The 20,314-nt window shown below is 44.4% G+C and overlaps 1 protein-coding gene across 4 annotated transcripts in view; it reads right to left on the bottom strand.

The window, feature by feature from the left end:
* ERI3 (ERI1 exoribonuclease family member 3) overlaps positions 1-20,045 on the bottom strand; it is a 129,566-nt gene extending 109,521 nt beyond the window's left edge. Inside the window, exons 1-2 of one of the 4 annotated variants that reach the window (XM_009088657.4) lie at positions 19,883-20,045; positions 9,348-9,622 (exon numbers count right to left, since the gene is read on the bottom strand). In XM_009088657.4, the coding sequence (XP_009086905.1) occupies positions 9,348-9,599 (252 nt within the window). In that variant the 5' untranslated portion in view covers positions 9,600-9,622; positions 19,883-20,045. Of the gene's footprint in view, positions 1-9,347; positions 9,623-19,105; positions 19,223-19,882 lie in introns of those variants that run through there. The other 3 variants (XM_030226326.2, XM_030226327.1, XM_050977562.1) reach the window with 3 other exon arrangements.
* Between the last annotated feature and the right edge of the window lie 269 nt (positions 20,046-20,314).

The raw sequence follows: 20,314 nt of genomic DNA, 5'->3' as shown, positions 1-20,314 counted from the left end.
TATCATTATAGAGAAGGAACAAAGTGCCCAACAAGAGCCTCCCAGCTCTCAAAACCTTTTAATCCAGATGCCTAAGTACAAAGCAGACAGGGCACCCTTCAGGACACAGAGTTATATATTTGAGGAAGACCGTATGGCCTATTCAGTTCAAAAACTACCAGAGAATAATTTATCCCTCACTCTAACCCCCATGTGAAGAAGTTTAATAAACACAAGAATAAAAGATGCCCATAAAAATCAGAGCTGACTGTTCAAAATGCAATAAAAACAAGCAGAGGCTGTTGAGAGAAACGGATTTTGTCTGATAAGGAAAAGCATAAAACTTCTTACCAAAAGAACTATTTACACCTTCAAAAAAGGTAAGGGCAGAAGAGGCAAGGGAGTGTCTGTGGAGGGACAGAGCTTCGCACCAGCTCATTTTGTTCAGGGACGGTTTTCCCCCCATCTTCTTTAAAGGAAAAAAAAAATCATTTTATGCACAAGGAGCTTATTTCTTAAACAAACACTCGTGTTTTTGATTTACACCACGGGCTGCTCCTAAATAATTTATGGCGGGTTAAATTTATTGCACAGCCCTGGCCGGCTGCAAATTCGAATTGCCAAATAATTAGATTTTAGGGCAATGCTTATAAATTATCCGCCGATTTGTCCGGACTTGTTTGTCAGTTGTTTTGTGCTTCGGGTCATCTTTGGCATTTCGCTGTTTGTGTTTTAATTGCTGATTTACACTTTGACAGATGAGAGTTGATGCCTCCAAGATCGGGGAGAGGGTGTGGGGGCGTTGAAGAGCAGAGAGAATCAGAGCTTTTAAAGCCTTGTGATTTTCTTTTTTTTTTCCAAGGCAATTAAAATTGAAAAGGGACATAGTAAGGACAGCACTAGCCTAACAGATCTGCCTCCCCAGTTTCCATCCTCTGCCTTAATTATTATTTTAACTAAAGCCATTTCCAAGTGAGCAGCCTTGCACTGGCCCTCAGGGGCAGTAACCAAGATGACCTCATAGGTCTTTTCCCCACTTCTAAATTTTTATTAAACTAACCAAAACAAGTACCATAAAGGCAACACCTCTCCAGTGCGGAACAGCAGGACTTCTGCTGAATCAGGGCTATGCTGCCTTTCCAAAGGATGTCTGCCTGCACACACTGCGGAGCCTCTCAGCACCTCAGTCCTGGCTAAGTTACTCTGTCTACTGATTAAACCTCTCAAAAGGTCTTTGGGGAAGCAGCTGACCTCCAAATTTCTTTTTTCCATCACTACTTAGCTTAAAATACACATAAACACACACCTAACAATTTGATACATTTAAAAGTACTACTATATCCTAGAAAAGTATGAAGGGAAATACATATCAAAAACAAAACACAAGAGAACTGGAAGGAATATGGGAAGATCATGAAACACTGGGATAAGATGATGTGAAGAAAAATTCTGCTGCCTGACCATTGATTATCCAATGTTTCTTCTTCCCCCTACTCTCAGGTGAATCACACTGCCTACCCCCAACACTCAGGCACTGAAGCCCAATATCAAAGGCTGGATTTCCTCAAAGATAAATTTTGAGTTGCATTTTGGGTTCTGCACTGACATCAAATATGGCTCTTGTTTCCCAGTGCTGCCTTACAACTCTGAGGGTGAGGGACCATTTCTCTTTCTTTAATAGAAGCTGAAATCCCCATCTAATCACATGCCTCCAGGAGCTTCAGCTTTAAAAGAGACATCTAGTCCATGCACCTGCCTGAGGGCAGCATCATCACCCCCTAAATAATTTCTGACTTTGTCTAGGCTGTTTTTACCGACTCCAATAAGAGAGACTCACATACTCCCCAGGCACTCACTCTATCCTCCTGTTTCATTAGTCTTATCATTGTAAAGTTTTTCCTAATGTCTAATCTGAATTTCCCTTGCTGTTGTTTTAATTCCCAACTGCTCTTCCTACCCAGAGCAGACACAGGCCAGAACATTGCCTTTCTCATTTTTGCTACAAAGACCTCATCTTATATACACCTCTCATCACTGCAATAAACACAACCTCAATCAGCAATCCAGCCTGCACTCACAGCTGCATTTTGCAGACCCCTGCTCACACTCACTGATTCTCTTATTCACTCTCTTGAAACAGTATCTTTTTTTTCTTTTGAAGAGTATGGAATAGAAAGTGAAGTACTTCATCAGCTCAAAGCCCTTCTTAAAGGGCCAACAAAAGGAGGATCCACGTCTCGCAAATGACGCTTTTTGCCTACACTTACCACTGTGGTCCTTGGGAGTTTTTCATGCCTGCCATTGCGCCTGAAATCTTGGCAGCAGGCTCAAAACACTTGTCCTGCCATCCATAACAAAACTTTCAGTAATCGTATTCTCTCAGGCTGGCTCCTACTTCTCACCACTAGCATCATCTCTCCCTGCCAAACCCACTAAGTTATTTTGATCTTTCCAGCAGGACCCAGACATCAAGAATAAGGCAGAATCTCCCTCTTTTCACACAAGGGATGAGAAATATAGACCATCAGACATCAACAGTTCAATGTGTTTCTTCAAGAACTATTGACATATATTTAACCACCCAGAACATCTCTGCTGACACAGCCAACAACAATTTAAGCTTGACAGTTTGGGGGAAGTTTAGCACTCAGACCAAGATAAAAACAGAACACACAGACATTTCCAAGTATTACCTTTCCACTGCAAGATGGCAACTACATTACATCCTTTTTCACATCCACTCCTCTCTATGGCAGACAAACAGCCAGTGCAGTCCCTGTTGCAGAATTATCAGATCATTCCAAGTCCCAACCTCTTCACCTGATATTGAGCAGGACAAATGATCAATGTTCCCAATGACACTAAAACATCTGGGATGGGTACAAAGGGTACATTAGTGCATGTAAATGAATACCCAGGGTTTTACAGACATCACAACTAGCTGCTGATGACAGCACATTTCTGCCTGACAGAGAGGAACTAAATAACGTTACGAAGAGTTATTTTGCCAGCCAACAAGTGCACAGACCAACAAAGACAACACAGGGATGGTTGCACAGCAAGCTTAGCATAAAGGGGAAAAAGCCCACAAGATTTAAGCATGTCCTGTGTCCTTTTCATAGAAGAGCTGAGTTGTACTGCTTCTTTATCAGGAAGGTTTTGTTCAAAGCTAAGACAAGACCACTTTAAAACAGCAAAGACAATTTCCCAGGAAACACAGCAGCCCGAAAAGCACCATCCCCAAGTAGCACTAGCTGGGCACCATGCCATGAAAAAATACTGCCTAGTTTTAAAACATTATGCTGGGAGTGATGCAAAATACTTCCCGTGCCTCAGAGGCTGTGAAAGAGCAGCAGGCACACACTGATCATCAATAATCACACCGGGCCACGCACATGGCAGGACAAGCACAGCAAATATACAACCCTGGGACACCCATCCCCTTCACTTCAGAAATGCACATGATGGGAGTGTTTCAAGAAGCACACGTAGTCCTAATCAGTGGCTTTATGGAGAAACAAACAATCCAGCAGACTTGCACATTCCTGAGTTAGCTTGGATCTTTCCCTTTCAGGGTGACTGCTGCTCAACTACTTTCTGCTGTAACAACAAGTCTACTTAACTTTGCAACTTGTCACCTAAACGATGTGTAATGTTTGCACAGCTAAGGATACAGTGTTCAAACAGCACAGGTGGGAAATTGCAAGCCAGGATGCATAACTGATGTGGGGTCTCTGCACACTGTGAGGGAAAGGGCAACATGACTGATTGCTTTAAAGTAGTCATCTCATCGGCCTGTCAATAACCAGCCAAAAGCTGAGCAGGTTAGGTCAGGTTAGGACTGCAGCCATTGGCCACCCGAGTGCCTTGGTATTTTAGACTTGTTGCTATTATAATGCTGGGTTTATATCTTTAAATAAAAAAGTGCTTTGATTTTTTTTTCATACATCAGATGTCTTGCCTGGTGGTCTCATGGCTGTGCTCTCCAGGAGACTCCGGTTCAATAACTGTTCATGTTTTCTAGCTCATCAGGTTTAAAATAAATACAGCTAATTCTTTTGCCTGAAGTCATAACCCACCCTGTCAGATTGATATGGGTCACAGCAAGGTTGTCCCCACTTACTGGGAGAATGAGGGAGGTCTCCAAATGCAGGTCTGAGACACCAGGTGCAGTGCAACCCTCTAAAGCTACAAGGCCTAAAGAAGTTTGTTCAAAAACTCAATGCAAACAGGAAAATGCATTTGAAAGGGCTCTTATATGAACTGTTTCCTGCCACTCTAGAAATTTAAAGCATTCTGATGTAAGAACAATAGCATAATAACAGCCATAACTGGCAAAGAGGTGATAAATATATACATATTTACTTACCTGTAGTAAAAAGAAAAAAAATACTTTCAAATCACTATGTTACATGTATTTTTAACAGCATTTCTCTAGAAACAGCATTGTAAGAAGCTGAATGGAGAAGTAGGTTATTAAAACTACACCCAAGCCTAAGATGCATGAACATAGGTAATTACAGATTAATATTCTACTGTAATACTTATGCTGAGTTAAAGTTACCATGGGAAACAAGCCTGAATTTCTTTATTTTTCAGCAACTCATGATCATCCTCAATAAAGGTTTTGGCAGGTGATTTCTAGTGCATTGAGCTTAACAGCCACACAAAAACAGTGCAAGAAGAAAGCTGCTACGTGGGGATGTCTAGATAGAACAGGCAGGCACAGGCGCACACAGGTCCTTTATCCACTTCCGGGTAGGATTGTGACAATGTCTGTTACTGTGTGAGACACCTGCATTCCCATCCTGGCCTTCAGCTGGGATTACCTTGGTGCAGTCTCCACAGAAAACGATGTGGAAAGCACACAGAAGGTACCTTGCAGCCTGCTACCCAGCAGATGAGTGATTCCTCCATGACCTCCTCCTGCACCAAGTTTGTGATTTCAAGGACATATTCCTCCTACAAAGTACCTTCAGCTGTGGCTCCCAAGGCAGCTTCTCTATCCTCTATCTAGTCACCCTACACAGAGAGCTTGGCAGGGACTGCACAACTGTTGATATGGCCTAAATTTGGTGGAAATCAGCATCCATTCCCATTACAAGGTCAGTCTATAAATCACAGCAGCTCAGGAGCAGAGACACACGACTCAGTTGTCCCTGCTGCGGTAACAAGATCATGGATAGAGCAGGATAGGCAGCTGTACAGATCATCACAGCCACTCCAGCTGCACCTGCCCGTGACTGGGAGCTGGATGTGAGACTGATGTTCAAGGGAAAACACATGTAATGCTTTTTACAGCAGCACTCAAGGAAATACACACCGAATCTGATATAACCTTCTCCTGCATTTGTACTAAATATTATCTTACAGAAAGACTGACTTCTATTTGTTAATACACTTTTGCCAATCACAGTATGTACTATGATCATCCAGATTTGTTTGAACACCAAAAATAAATTAGTAACTGAACATCTGTTTAGTATGTGTCAGTGTTTATGGTTTTATGTTGAAATGGTGAGTGATGTTTTATATTTATTAGTATATCCAGTTTTATCTGACAGCAATTATAATTTAAAATTCTCCCAAAATAACAATCTAAATGCATGCTAAACAGAGTTGAAGTATCTAGGATACACTAACAAAAAAAAAATCAAGATATTTTTGCATTTAAAAAGTACTGTTTAGGAGGACACAGAAAACACTGTCTGTAAACAATTTATTCTTCTGCTTCTGGTCACAACCTTCTTCAGCAATGAGAAGATCTGAACGTTTCATATTTTCCTTTTACAGAGAGTTTGAAAGAGGCGAATTACTACTTCCCAAATGATCGCCAATTTGAGTGAATCTGAGCTGAAAAAAGCGCAACTTTATCATTACCAAAAGCTCATTTAGCAGCTCAGCTACTCCTAGATTCAGCTCCTTCTAGCAGGTCAGAGATCTGATGCTCTTCTACACTTCCAGGCAGCAGACATACAGAGCTTGAATTTTATTTGATTTTCATTTAAGTGGCTTTAATAAATTAGAGTAGAGATTAACATCATATATAGAAAGCTAATTTCAAATTCAGCTTTGAACAGATCTGATTTCTACCATCAGACTTTTCATATTTAAAACAAATCACTTATTTTCATCCACTCGGCTGAAGTTGAAGGCAAGATACTTGGCTTGCTGACTGAAAGAGGCACCTTCTTACTGCATTAATAAAGGCAGCCACAGATCTGAGCCTGTGGGGCTGCTTAACACAGTCATTGAAAGCACTGACCATCATAAACATTGGTGTCTACAAGGACAAAAGGATAAAAGAGCAAGACTCCCACTTATTAATGCATCTTCTCATGAAGCTAAAGCTCCATATGTATCCATCTCTATGGGCTGACAGCGTATAAAAGCAGGTACTTATAAACTCTTACCAGAGAGTAAAAGAAAAAACTCAGAGCTGAAAAATTAAATACACCACCACTGTGCAGGGTCCACCGACCTCCGCAGAATGACAGCTCCCAACTGACCCCACTGGGCTTCAGATCACATTCCAAAGGCACAAGGTAAGCTTTAAAGAGATGCAAGAGGCCGCCATAAACATCTCTTGCTGCCAACCCCTAATGACCTTTGTCTGGCTAAAACACTACATGACACAGACTGTGCAGTTAAAACCCCTCACACCTTCTTTCCTCTCTGGGATGGTCCCATTATTCATGCATACATCCAGAAAACCAATAAAGCTGGGCAGTTTCTACATGTATGTAAACAAGCACTGATGGAGGGGTGTATTTTCTGAAAGCAGTCAGAAGTCAGAGCTGCAAGGATGTTCCTGCTCCTTTGTGGGTGTAGGGAACATGAAGGACCCTCAATGCCTGACACAGGAGTGAGTGGTAAAGCACAGGGCAGCGGCCACAAGGCACTCAGCCAGCAGCCTCAGCCACCAGAGCCACAATGCAGATGGCTTCCCAGGGGAATACCACTGTCCTTGACCCTCCTTGATCCCCATTACAGAGGCCATACCACGAGACCTCAGAGAGAGATCGGGCAATGTGAAAGGGAATGGAAATGAAGGGGACTTCAGGGCTCACGAATGAGAATGAAGGACTTCCCCAGGGATAAAGGCAGCAAGGCTGCCAGTTACAGAGGAGCATGAGTAAATACAGTGGGAGGGGGGAGCAGATGTGGCAGTCACACATCTTAGTGTACATAAAAAGATAGCTCTTTCAATAGTTTCTTGTAAGAAGCCAGAATATTTTGAAGAACAGTGAGTGAGAAATGTGAAATGTGCTGTATGGTGGCAAGTGAACTCTTGCAAGATTTTTAGACTGAACTGGCTAAACTTACAGCTATGCCTACCCACTTAAAGCTGTGGATCACAGCTTAGCTTAGCTCTTTATACACAGCCTTCTCATCAAATCCCACTGCATTTGAATTTCATTGTATCTAGTTTTTTATTTTGCAGGTATTAAAATAAAAGCAAAAAAAATTATCAGTATGACAGTGAAGATCAGCACATGACCATTTCTAGCTCCCACCTCTGACCTCAGACCAAACCTCCAAAACCTGTCTATCAATCCTGCAGTGAAAGATTCTGTCACTAAAACTTTGCAGAAAACACCACTGAAATGCATGGCACAGTTTGTTCACCATGACATACAGCCTAGCAGTGAAGAGGACAAAAGCCATGCTGGTCAGCAAAGACCTAAGAGGTAGGTAAGGGCATCAACTGAAGTCTCATTTTATAACGTTTCCGGATTTTGGCAGGCACCTTCAGCCTTTCCAGCTACATTGAGACCCATGTAGCAAAAGTAATTTATTTATTTGTCAAACTAATTTGTTGGTGAGGATGTAAGGGACTGACAGTCCTTTCAACACATTATATGATGCAGACAGGCACTGAACACAGCAGACTGGAAAAACAACACTGAAGAACATCTCCACCTTAAAGGTGCTATCTCACCAACAAAATATATAGCAGATCTGCATTGGCCCAGACCATTACTTTCTCTGGCAAGGACTTGGGGACAAAGCTCCTTAAAACAGTAGTAATCATATTCCACTCATGCTCCTTTTTACTGCCAGCTGTAAACTAGCTCCCCATGCATCATGGTTTTGCATCAAAATGTGCACAGACCAAGCCCATATCCAAAGGGACAAGGTAGACCCAATTTACAGCTTTGACAGGTCTGTGCACCCGAGGCAGAGCATGCAGGAAATAGCCTGATATCTCACTTGGGGAGCACTTAAGAGCCTGCTAGTAGAACTGGATGCAGAGCCACAACAGCCTCCCACAAAAAGCCAGCCAAAGAGCAGGGAATTTGCTATCCATTTTTCAAGAAACACAAAGAACAGGCAGCATCCACCAAGGCACTACTGGGGAAGACAGGAGTCAAGTTTGATCCCAACTTGCAGCAACCCTTTGTTAGGACAAGTGCAAGGGAAACCACAGTGGCACTGGGAAATGCACACACTGCATTGAGTCACTTCAGTAATGAGACACCATGCTGAAAACTGCTTAAGCCTTTCATATAGTTTAAACAAAGCAAAAGGAACTTGTTGTGACCCAATGCAAGTATTACCAACACATGCAGACCAATTACTTGGCAAAGGAGGTTGAGTCCACTTTAGATCCAGAAATTCTGTTTGTTCGCTACCAAACTAATATCAGGGGCTTTTTTTCTTTTTAGTACAGTTTTCCAGTTAAAAACCTAGGCCTATCCTGATGACAACTGAGATTAGTTTTACTAATCTGCTCTACAGTACTATGGATGAACTGTTTACAGAAAAGTTCTGTACTTCATCTGGATCTCTGTATGTCTCAAGGGATAGAGCACTGGAACATCTCTCTGAAGCTGAATTCTTCCTGTCTCATTACACTCTAGAGTGAAAACCCAGGCAAGATATCTGATCTTGCTGAAATGAACTACAAACTGTTTTTCTTCTCTACTTAAAAATACCATTATGTTGCACATATTCCCATCATTCAAAATATTCTTTTCCTAAAGCTGTTTGCTACCAACGGTACAATTTTCCCTTGCAGAATCAAACACGGCTGTCATCTATTAATGCAAGTTTCCAGCCAAAAACTTTTAGACCCTTCCCAGTTCAGACAAATGACAAGTGTACATGACTTAAAGTTGTTTTCAATAACACACGAATTGTCACTTCCTCGATGGAAATCAGACTCTTTTATTCGTTCCCACCACACAGTCCCAGCATTGCTCCTGAGACAGCAGGTGACTGGCAAGAGCCCTGGAGAATCAGCAACAGAAAGGAGGTGGGACAAACCAGAAAAAATTAGTGAGCCAGCACTGTGTTTTTGCTTTTACCTCTCAGAAAAGCAGCAGCAACTTGCAAGGCAATAATTAACATGATTAACTATTTACCTGAGGATGAATCTGCGGTTTATCACATGTAGCCTCAAAATCCAGCACTAAGAAGTAGTGATATCTCTGTGGAGGGAAGGATGACATTGCTGCCATGGAAGCTCCAAAGCCGTGGGACGCCAGTTTCCTGCTTACGATGGAGTGGAACCCTTCAAGAACACCAGCTGGGAAGAGGGGAGACACAGCTTGTCTTGACCTTGAAACTAAGTTTGGGGGAAACTTTGCTGCTCCAGTATGGAGGAGTGCTATCATTGAACATCCAGAGGCATCTGAAACTGAAGAGAGACTCATGTTACTCATGCACACCTACATCTCATCTCTACTGGTATCTGTTCACTGTCCTCCTCTGACAGGGATTCCCTTTGTGCTTTCCGGTGGAGGCTCCAGCATCACAAACCTGAAATAACACAGTAACCTGCTCTAAGCACAACAGAGGACATTTGGATTGAGCTAAAGGTGTCCAGAATCACAGGCAACTAAAAATTAACCTCTGCAAATTACTCTAAATTAAGAACTATGAGATACACAACAGTCATGGCTCCAGGCACCAGATCACACCCCGCTGCTGAACCTCATTATAGCAGAACAGAACACAAACCAACTAAAACACAGAATATCCAATCTAAGCCCTGTTGAAATTTCTGAGGCCCTTTATATTTTCACATACAATGCAGTTTCTGATACATGGTAAAAATTAAACACAGCAATACACAAACCAACACTACAAATTATCCAAACAGCTTGACCCTGAAACATCTGCCAGCTCCACCAAAACATGGCATTTCCATTACAAATCCAGGTGGCTGGTGGATGGAAGGCTCCTCCCCAGGAAAGTTCTCATTTGCTCTGTATACAAGGTTTCTCAGAGATGTGATTTTAATGCTACACTCCACTTCTAATTTCAGGTATTTCTCCCAGAGGAAGCTATCAGTTCAACTAATCACAAGCAGGTACTGCAGGAAGTGTAAAATGCAAGCAGGACTCTATAGGCTACAGTTTTCCTCCCAAAGAAATACCTCACTCAGCCATCACCTTCTGATACTTTCATTTAACAAACACTATTAAATAAATTGCATCATCCATGTTGCAACAACCTGGATTTCCCCTCCTGCTACTTTTCTTCTAAAACTTTGCAGGAAAAAGTTACCAGTATTGTCATTATCCAAGACTCAGGGCTGTTAATAGATCTACAGGGATAAGAAGCAAATTGCACCAACTCAGTCCTCTTAAACAAGGATAGGAGTGCCCCCTCTAATTGTGTATGCATATATATACACACACACCAAGCTATGTAAGATATTTAAATCTATCCCCACAGCTGGTCCCACTGCTTGTGGAAGAACTTCATCACTTGATGGAGTCCATGCCACCCACCTGCCCTTTTATGAGCATGGCCCCCCACGCCTGTGCTGTCTTTTTGCTCTACCACGAAGGGCTGGAAACACCCACCATGAGACATGGAGACAAAGTGGCCACAGCAAAATGGGGACTTGCTGCTCATGAACAAAGTCACTGTTTGCACAAAAGACAGCATTTGCTCTCTCCCATCCGTTAGTCCGTCAGGTAAATAATGCACGTGCCAAAACACACACTTAATGAGGTAAATAATATGCCTCGAATAACGCCTAAATCTGTATTTACCTGCGAGACCAGAGAAACTCGGAAGGACCAGATTAGGAGATAATTGCAGCTAAGCAGGTTGTGTGCTCCGAGTAAACACGCATTTGGTAACCTTCCCTTTCCAAGCTTTTGAGTGAAAGGCAAAAATCAAAGAAGTTGAAATGTTTAAGACCAAGCCAATGCCCACACTGCCAATTCCACAACATATATGCATTGCCCCTGCCTCAAGGCTTTCATGTTTTGAAGCTGTTTGCTTTATTAAAGCACTGTGCCAGACAGCAGGTACCTCAAAAACTGAAAACTCAAGTTGCAAAACCAAAAATGAAGAGCCCAACATGGCATTTATCTTGAAGGGGCTCGGTTCGACCAATTGCCTTTTCATCTACAGCTTTGGCTGTCATTAATAAATGCATTACAGCCAAATAGAAGTTACTTATATTTTCTTCTAACATGTGCCAGATAACAGATATTTAAGGTATACATGCTTTAAATCTTCTAACTACCATGAGTCTAAAGGCCCATCACAACAAATATAATCTCTCAGAATAAAGCAGCTTGTAAATTAGTTGCAGGAAAACCTGGTCTTTAGCCTACTGCATCAAATAAAACACACAGTTGGAGTGGGGGAGGCAGACAGGCTTCAACCCCTATATCAAATGCAGGCAATAAAACATGTATTATCCGCCCACCCACAGCAAGATCTCTTCTGTAATGTATCTCAACTGGCAAGACCAAGGTATCTGACATGGACTCCATGAATCTTCAGGCTGGGTTGCACTACACACAGTGGTGCAGAGGTTTCCAAGCCACTGAGTCCATGGCAAAGGCAAACCAGCCGCCTCAGCAGGATTCAGGCACGTCCCCACGCAGACACAGCAGCACCCTGCTAGACCCTGGCATGGCAGGTCAGGGTCACAAAAGTACCATGTGACATCTATGGAGGAAATTAACAGCCAACATCCAGTGCTTGTTTACACTAACAATTTCTGCAGTGGTCCACGTCAAGCAACAGGACCCATGCTAAAATCAGCCTCCCTCCCCACTCTCCTGTGTAGCAGAGAGAGCAGTGCTCTGAACAAAGGTGCATGAGTGGGGTATTGCATGTGGATTTCCCTACACAGGCAGCATACAAACAAGGGCAACCCCATTGCAAACTCTGCACCTTCAGCCAAATGAAGTTTTAACGGTATGTTTACCCAGCCACTGCTCTGGGTGCCCTGGGAAGACCTCACATCATCTTCTTTGGCAAGGTCAGAGTGCCTCAGAGCACAAGATAGCTGGTGAGCAAACACACTTTATTAGATGTCATGTAAAGCATTTATAATGGTTATGACAATGCAAAGCACTAGTAATTATCCTGTACTTTTTTCCGAGAGAAAACGATGCAAGCAATGCAGCTTCAAAAATTAAAAACCCAGCTCTAGCCATATAAATCCACATGTTCAGTGATTCCATTTCCAAACCTACATAAAACACCATATATATATTTCTTATACACACAGGATCAGATTATAATCTCAGACAGTGCAAGCTGTCACATCTGGCAGTCAACCCTACTAGGTTAATATTTCATATCACACAACTCAAATTCCTCACACAGATACGTATGAAATGTAATGGGACCATGAACTGAGGTTGGACCTCAGGAATTATTTTGACAGATTGTACACAGACCTAGGAAAATGTGACAGCACTTTACATTTGTTACACCCAGTAAGATGGGAAATGGCCGTATGTGGTGGGTTTCAGCTGGAAGACAGTTTGTGTTCTGTGCTGTGTAACACTGTGTGTTCCACATGACAGTACTGACTAAAATCAGCATCTATATTTTAAAAATAAATTCAGAAAAAAATGTTCTCTGGACATCAGCTGCAAGTACCAAGACAAGGTCAGGCTGACCATAGCTCTTGCTTCTTCAGCAGTCCAAGCACATGGTACAAAAGCCCAACAGTTTGATCGCCAGTAAGGAAGGAAAGCCAAGAGAAAGGCAAGTGTCAGCTGTAGCCATCAGCTTTGCCAGGGGCCCCACTGAGTGTGAAGCGAGAATCTGCACTGGCGGCTGTTGCACGCCAGGCTTCCTACTGGGAAAGTTGCTTAGGGACAACCAAAGCAGCAAGGAACACGACAGGAAACTCCTGCCATGTGAAGAATGCTGGTGACAAGAGCCAGCAGGGCAGTGCAAATGCCATTCCCTGCCTGCAGGGCAGCCCCAAAGCCACAGAGATGTGCACCACACAAGCTCCAGAGTCAAATTCATCAATGGAAGGACAAATTAGCCTACTAAGAACTTGAGCTTAATGACCCTGGCACATAATATAAATATGAACTTTTTACAACTACATCTAATTAAAATAACAGTTAGCTTTTGAGCCCAAAATATTTCCTTTTACTTTCCAGTTTCATAAGCTGAGTAGGGAAGGGGCAGGAAGAGAATACCTAACTTCACATTGGCAGGGTGACCCAAGAAATTACATTTTATGAGAGCCTTCACTTACATGTGAAATTACTTCGTTATGACAAGACAGCCCTCCTCCATATTAGAAGACAAACAAGAAAACCCCCCACTAAGCTAAACTACAAGAGAAACTGAAATAAAAAAATAAAAGCAAGCAAGTTCTGGGAGTAAAATGCTTCAGTTTATTATTTGTGCAAAACCCGGGTAGGGGCAGCTGTGACTCCTGGCCTCCAACAACTGAACAACTGAACTCAAGGCTAGAGCAACAAAAACCAATCAAAAATGTAAGTCAGGTTTGTCTATTTTATTGAATTATGGAAGGAACAAAAAGGTAATAGAGATGCTTTCTGTAGAACTAAATTGCACACATTTAGTGACACCTGGAACACAGTATAACAAAAAATGCAGGACTTCAATTTTGGTAACTGTTCAAATGCTTACTCAGAGGTCAAATGTGAGCCCATATTTCACTTGTGTGAAAATATAACTGAAGAACAATAGGGATAACTCAGGGTGTTTTTTAATCAACCTTAACCTAAACCCAAATATTTCATTAGATGAACTCCAGTACAAAAATGACAGCACCTGGCTAGCCTGTGAGGCAGGAAACAAGAGACTATGAACATGACCAGCTTATCCACTCTCAGCACTCAAACTTGCAAAAAAAAAACCAAACCAACCAACATAAAGTAAAACAAATAACAAAAGACAAAGCTTTTAGAACTGTTTAATAAAGTAACACAATTTTAGACAGGTAGATTTGCTTCTTTCTTTAATTTGTTAACCTCACAGTATCATCACTTGAACATGAGAACAGTACACTTCATGGCTGCACTCCCTTCACGTTTGGCTGGGTTTGTCTCCAGCACTGCTAGACAACCACGCCTGTGTTTTGGAAAATTTGTAATGTCACGGCACGTCTATATGCTGCCCCATCATTACTCAGCTCAGATACAACTTGGCATTCATTATTTTGTTTTTACAGTACTCCAAAATCACACCCAGGCTCTTCCCACTACAGATGAGGAGGTCCCTGTTCTCAAGAACTTACAGTCTAAAATTAGAAGCAATACAAGTGAGGGGAAAAACAGAAAAGAATGAGGGGTACAGGAGGAGAGCTGAGCAACTGCCCATCTGGGAGAAACATTCGTCTTGGTAGGTCAACTGAAAAAAATAATTCACCCTGAACAGGCACTAGTCTCCCTCTGTATGATCATTATGGAAGAGGTAAGTGAACATGGAAAAGGCTGACTAAAGGATGGAGGGCACTCTTGGGTAAAGGAAGGTCTCTCCCATTTCTTGAGCTCATTCTTGCCGCTGGGTTCCTTGGCTGATTTGTCAAAGGCACGAACACACATGTCAGAGCACCAGAATCTCTTCCATTGTGACATCACAGACGCGATGGCTTGTGAGATCACAATGTGCAAGGCCGAAGGCGCTGATTACTTAGGGAAGCACTTGCTGGAGCTATGGCACCCTACAAAGCTGGGAAACAAACACATCTCAGTTCACTTGACAACACAGTGAAACCCACATGAGACTCCACACCAGCAGGACACGAATTTGTCTGAACAGACCACCCAGAAGCCGTCCCAAAGATGCACAGTACAATTCCACTCCAATTTTATTAGGCCACCTCTGCTAGGCAACCCACTTTCGTCAGCTCCTTGACTGGTCTCCTAAGACAGGCTTTGCTGTGTATTTTTAAACCTTCTCCAAGAGTAACTGCAGATGAGCAAACGGGTCTAAGCTGGAGTCTGAAGAAGTTCCACACAGCAAAGGACTGGTCACTTAGAAGAAATGTAGAGAAAGGAAAGAACAAAAATTAAAACAAAGAAGCAGTAACAGGGACACATACAGCAAAAGCCAAAGAGGAAGAACAGATTTGCTATTAAGGAAAAGAACAGTTGCACAGGATCAGACCAAAAATCCTCTAGTCCAGTCTCCTGCCTCTGCCTGGGAGCCATAAGAAAATGCACCAGTGTGAAACTACACAAAATGAGGTTAACCAAGCCAACAGTTCTGGGAGGCCAAAAGGAGGCAGGCCTGTTCTTCCCTCTCAGTCTTGCTCTCCTGCTGATTATGTTACACCAGTTGCTGAGCTTGTCTGGCCCTTCTGGGAGCAGATTCAACCACAGGAACCTATAAAAGGACTAACACAGCCAGAAAAAAAACACAATTAAAACAAGATAGTTTCTGGCTGGTTTAGTGAGATGAATTAGCTCAGGGCCAGGCTGGATGAATACCAAAGCTCAAAGAAGAGGATGAGCCCCCACTGGCAGAAGCAGGAATGAGATGAGCCATTGGGGCTGTTGGTCAGCTCAGCTGCTCACCAAACCATGTACTCAGACCAGGACAGAGACACCTGGGATGACATGGCACTTTGCAGAGAGTAGAGAAGTTATCTTGGCTCTAGCAGAATAGACACATTAAACTTGAATTCACAAGCCCACCAGACCATCTGGTCTCAACCTTATGTAATGCTGGCCCTAAAGTTTCCATTTCCTTAGTTAAGCCCAAAGGCTTGAACATCTTTCAGAAAAGTTTCTGGCCTTGAATTGCAGCATGAAGAATGGAGGTTGCCCTCTACCTTCAGACAGCTCGTTCCAATGGTCAATCCATTTGCTGTCAAAAAACAACATGTCTTAGTTTTCATTCAAACTTTTCCAGCCCTGGTCTTTGAGATAAGTTCTGAAATTTATGGCACTTCAGTGCTCTCAATCCTCAGCACAGCTCCCAGCACCAGGAGCTAGAGATCTAGCTAGCTACTACCCATCTAGTCAGTAAAAGCTACTATTGCACATTGGCCTAATTTAGTGGAAAGGAGACAGAGTAGGCCACCCTTTGTTTAATGGTATCTGGCAGACATAATTACTTCATTTTCATACACATGAATGCCACAGTTTTCAAACCACTTATATAGCTGCACACCTTCATTATCTGAAAAATGAAGATTAACACCTGAGAGTGCCAACTGAATCTCAGCCTGAATTCAGGGAAACAAGATCTGCATTGGTCAATACACCAGTAATTTCTGATCTTCACAAATGAGCTCCAAAGGTGTTATACGAAAGCCAGTACTCTGGCAAAGCTGTGTCTTGGTACACTGGCAAAGGCTCCAAGTAAGGTAGCAGCTACAGTGGGGCATGGTTTCCACACAACCCAGTCTCGGCCCAGAAAATCTGCCAGGGAAGATGGATACCCTAATATTCAACCACAGGGAAAAAAAAATTGATTGTAGCAAATACAGCTGAAACCAAAAAAATAAAAAAAATTAAAAAAAAAAAAATTGGTTGAAAGAGAAGTAGCTTTACCTATACAACACATCTAGGAAGAACATAACTTTTCAGCTGGCCTCAGGCCAGCTGAGATCACTTCTCTTAGGGAAGGGAAATGGTCCAAATGGTCCCTAGCACAGCCAGCACCTCTGCTCTAGGTTATGCCTTGACAGCCTCAACTTGTCCAGTTCTTATCTTATTCCCCTGCTTGCCATGACACCCTAGTGGTATGTTAGCTCATCACTATTACAGTGAAACACCAGGAGTCTCAGCAGGACCATTTCTAGCAAAAATACCTGCTTCAGATCCAAGAGAGACTTGTGACAAAAGCACAGCTGCTTACAGCCTTCCATGCTCCCCTGTAAGCCCAGGCACAGTGGGCAGCCCTGCACCATTTACCTGGATGTCACCACACCTGCACTCTACAGTCTTGGGGCCCTCCACTGCAGGTGGCTACAGGACTGACAGAGAGACAGGGTAAAATGCAAATACTTCACACATTTAAGTATTTTCCAGAACTCTATTTCCAAAATTTAAGAGGGTTGGGAAAAAAAATAAAATCAAGGCCTACCAAAGTTAACAGAATCAAAACAAGGTAAGCACCAAACCAGCTGTAATCAGGCCCTCTTAAGAAAGCAAACTGAAGTATCTCTTAAGTGCAGAATAGAAACTTTAGGTCCTATCAGTGTTTATTCAATCCAAGGTCTTCTTTATTTAGCATCAGGCACATAGGCATTTTTTAAAAGGCTTTAATCACTTTCTTCTTTTGGATTTTGGTACCACTCAAATCTGTCTAGACACACTAACTTTACAAAAAAAAAAAAAAAAAACAAAAAAAAAACCCAAACCAAACACACTATTCGTGTCGAGCAACGCAAAGTTTGAGATGGACAAGAATGCATAAAAGGGCCACAGGGCCACTCTTTGAAATAAAACAAGCATTTAGTCCACACTGTAAATTAATGTGAAAATTCAGTTGCAAAGGGCAGAATTCAATGCTTCAAAATGGAAACAAAAATATCTGAAGCAAAAAACACCATCTGAAATCAAATTTCCCAAGCCTACATAGAGGGGACTAATCAACTAGACTTTTAACATACTACTGAATTTCAGAATAATTCATTCTTGGATAGAAGTTCAAATGACAACTTTAATATCAAGCCATATGAGATGCTACAATGTTGCAAAAATACACTACAGGACAAAATCTATTCAAGTTACCATTAGAAAAAAATCAGGTAAAACCCTCAAACAGCTGTTAACAGCATCTGATGGGACAAGTGCTTTGGAGATGTACCTTCCTGAAGCCCTGTATACCTCATCCTTCCTGAGACATGTGCAAGCATTAACATAGTAGAAAACTTGCTGGTCCCTTTGCATCACAGCTGAAAGAATATCAAGAGTTCCCACTAAACAGCAGCTGCCAATCTACCATCTCTGGAACCAAATGCTCAATAAAGAAACTAGGTAAGTAAAGAAGTAGTGAAACAAATGTCACACTTATTAGCAAACAGGCCAGCAATGACCACGTAAATCCACCAGACACAGGACTTGTAAAAGACAGAGCATCAGCAGTAAATGACAACACCTATCCATACATCTTAGTTTGGAAGAAACACCTGTAACAGCAGAGCAGCAAGAAAAGAAAAGGAGAAGAAATTCCTACTGCCACTCAGAAAACAAGTAAACAGACTGTACTCCTAAGCTTTCTCAAGTTTACTTCACTCTCCAGATCTGAGACAGGTGAACAGTTCAGTCTCGCAGGGTAAAAAATATAGGGACAAAGAAAACCAAAACAAACCTCCTACTCCCTCATTACCTACACCTATGAACCTCCACATCCCAAGACATTAAAAAACCCTTGCTGCTGCTGCTGTCTCCAGCTCAGCCCGTGCCAATCCCCTGGGCAGACGGGCTGTTTTCCCTTCCTCAAGCCCTGAAAGCAACTGATCCCGCTGCAGCTGGGATCAGGGGGACTGCTGCCACAGCCACCCTCAAGACCTCCCCTCCGAGCCGCACCGGGGCGCGGAGGGCCCGGCAACCCGGGCGTCGAGCGGACGAGGCGCCGCCACCCCGCGCCCTCCCCTCGGGCCGGAGCCGCTCCCGGCCGGCACCGGCACCGGCACACCCTCCCTGCCCTGCCCCGCCCGGCCCGGCCCGGCCCGCAGCCCCACGCCCCCGGTTCGAGCCCCGCCGCCGTGGGGGGCCGGGCCGCGCCCCCGCTCCGCGCCGGGCCTTTACCCCCCGCCCCGGGCCACGGCGGCCCCACGTCTCCGCCAGGCCTGCGGGGCCCCCCGCGCCGGCCGGGCCCCGCAGGGCTAGGCCGAGCCACCGCCCGCCTCCCGCACCACCTCCGCGGCGGAGCCGCCCCGGCCCGGCCGGGCCCCGCGCCCCGCACTCCGCACCACGAGTGCCCGGCACCGCCACTCACCGCCCGCACTCTGACCCCCGACCCCGCGCTGAGCGGCAGCGCCGCCGCCCAACCGCAGCGCCGCCCGCCGCCGCCGGGGGCGGGGCTTCCGACCCGCCGCGCCCCCTTGCGCAGGCGCGTCCCCGCGCCGCCCCGCGGGGCACCCTGGGGGTCGTAGTTCTCTCCGGCCGGCCCCGCCGCGTGGCCGCGCCTCGACGTCGCGCCGGGTCGCCGGTGCCGGTTCCCACCCCCCGTGCCCGGCGGAATTTCATCCTCTCCCCGCCGACCCGTCTCCTCGTCTGCCTCGGGGCCAGCACTTACCCGCCTTGTGTCCTCAAGGGCCATCCCACCGCGTCGCCAGGACATCTCCCCCAACTCCTGATACCTCCACCTTCTGTGTTCACTCATCTCTCTCAGCCGAAACCTGTCCGAGCCGTGGCTGCTCTTTGCTTGACAGCCCTGAACTGTGGCACCTCCTCCCCACTCACAGGGCTGGCACCCTGAGCCAGCACGGGTCCGATCTCTCTGGCTGTCACACTCTGCAAGGGTTCTGAGCCCCATCCCTGCCAGCTGCGCTGGGAACAGCGGCCGGTGCTGCAAGGAATCCTGAACGGGCTGCCAGGGATTGTCCCTCTCTGGAAACATTCGAGACCCGCCTGGAAGTGTTCCTCTGTCACCTGCCCTGGTGACCCTGCCTTGGCAAGGGGATTAGACTGGATGATCTCCAGAGATCCCTTCCAACCCTAACAATTCTGTGATTCTCTGAACTTACCTGCAATGATACTTAATCTTTAGCCTGCTGATGCATCCATAACTCTTGGAATCTCAGCTGCAAGGACAAGTGTTCTAGCTGGGGCCATTCCCTGCTATTCATTGCTTCCTTCCCCGCTTCTCACATTCACTCACACCTCCACACTTCAAGCCAGCAGCTCCTTTGCACGCCCCTGATACACCTCATATGCATGATGAACAAACTCAGAGCACTGACTCATGCAAATAGGACTGTGAGGGATTCTAGAGGCCGCCTCACCCATCGTTTGCCTGCAGTCAGGAGCAATCCTACCTGTCATCTTCCTCTCCAAATCATTCCTTAAGCCTTCCTCTGGCTCCATGTCTTAAAATACTGGACAAAGATAAGTACCAGAGTGCAGAGATCACTGACTGATGCTCCATGCAAGGTGGGCTGGCTGTCTGACTGAATCTG

Source organism: Serinus canaria, chromosome 8 (genome assembly GCF_022539315.1).
Source record: "Serinus canaria isolate serCan28SL12 chromosome 8, serCan2020, whole genome shotgun sequence".
NCBI classification, from domain to species: domain Eukaryota; kingdom Metazoa; phylum Chordata; class Aves; order Passeriformes; family Fringillidae; genus Serinus; species Serinus canaria.
The sequence above is the reverse complement of the archived record's forward strand: the minus strand, read 5'-3'. Positions and strand labels throughout refer to the sequence as shown.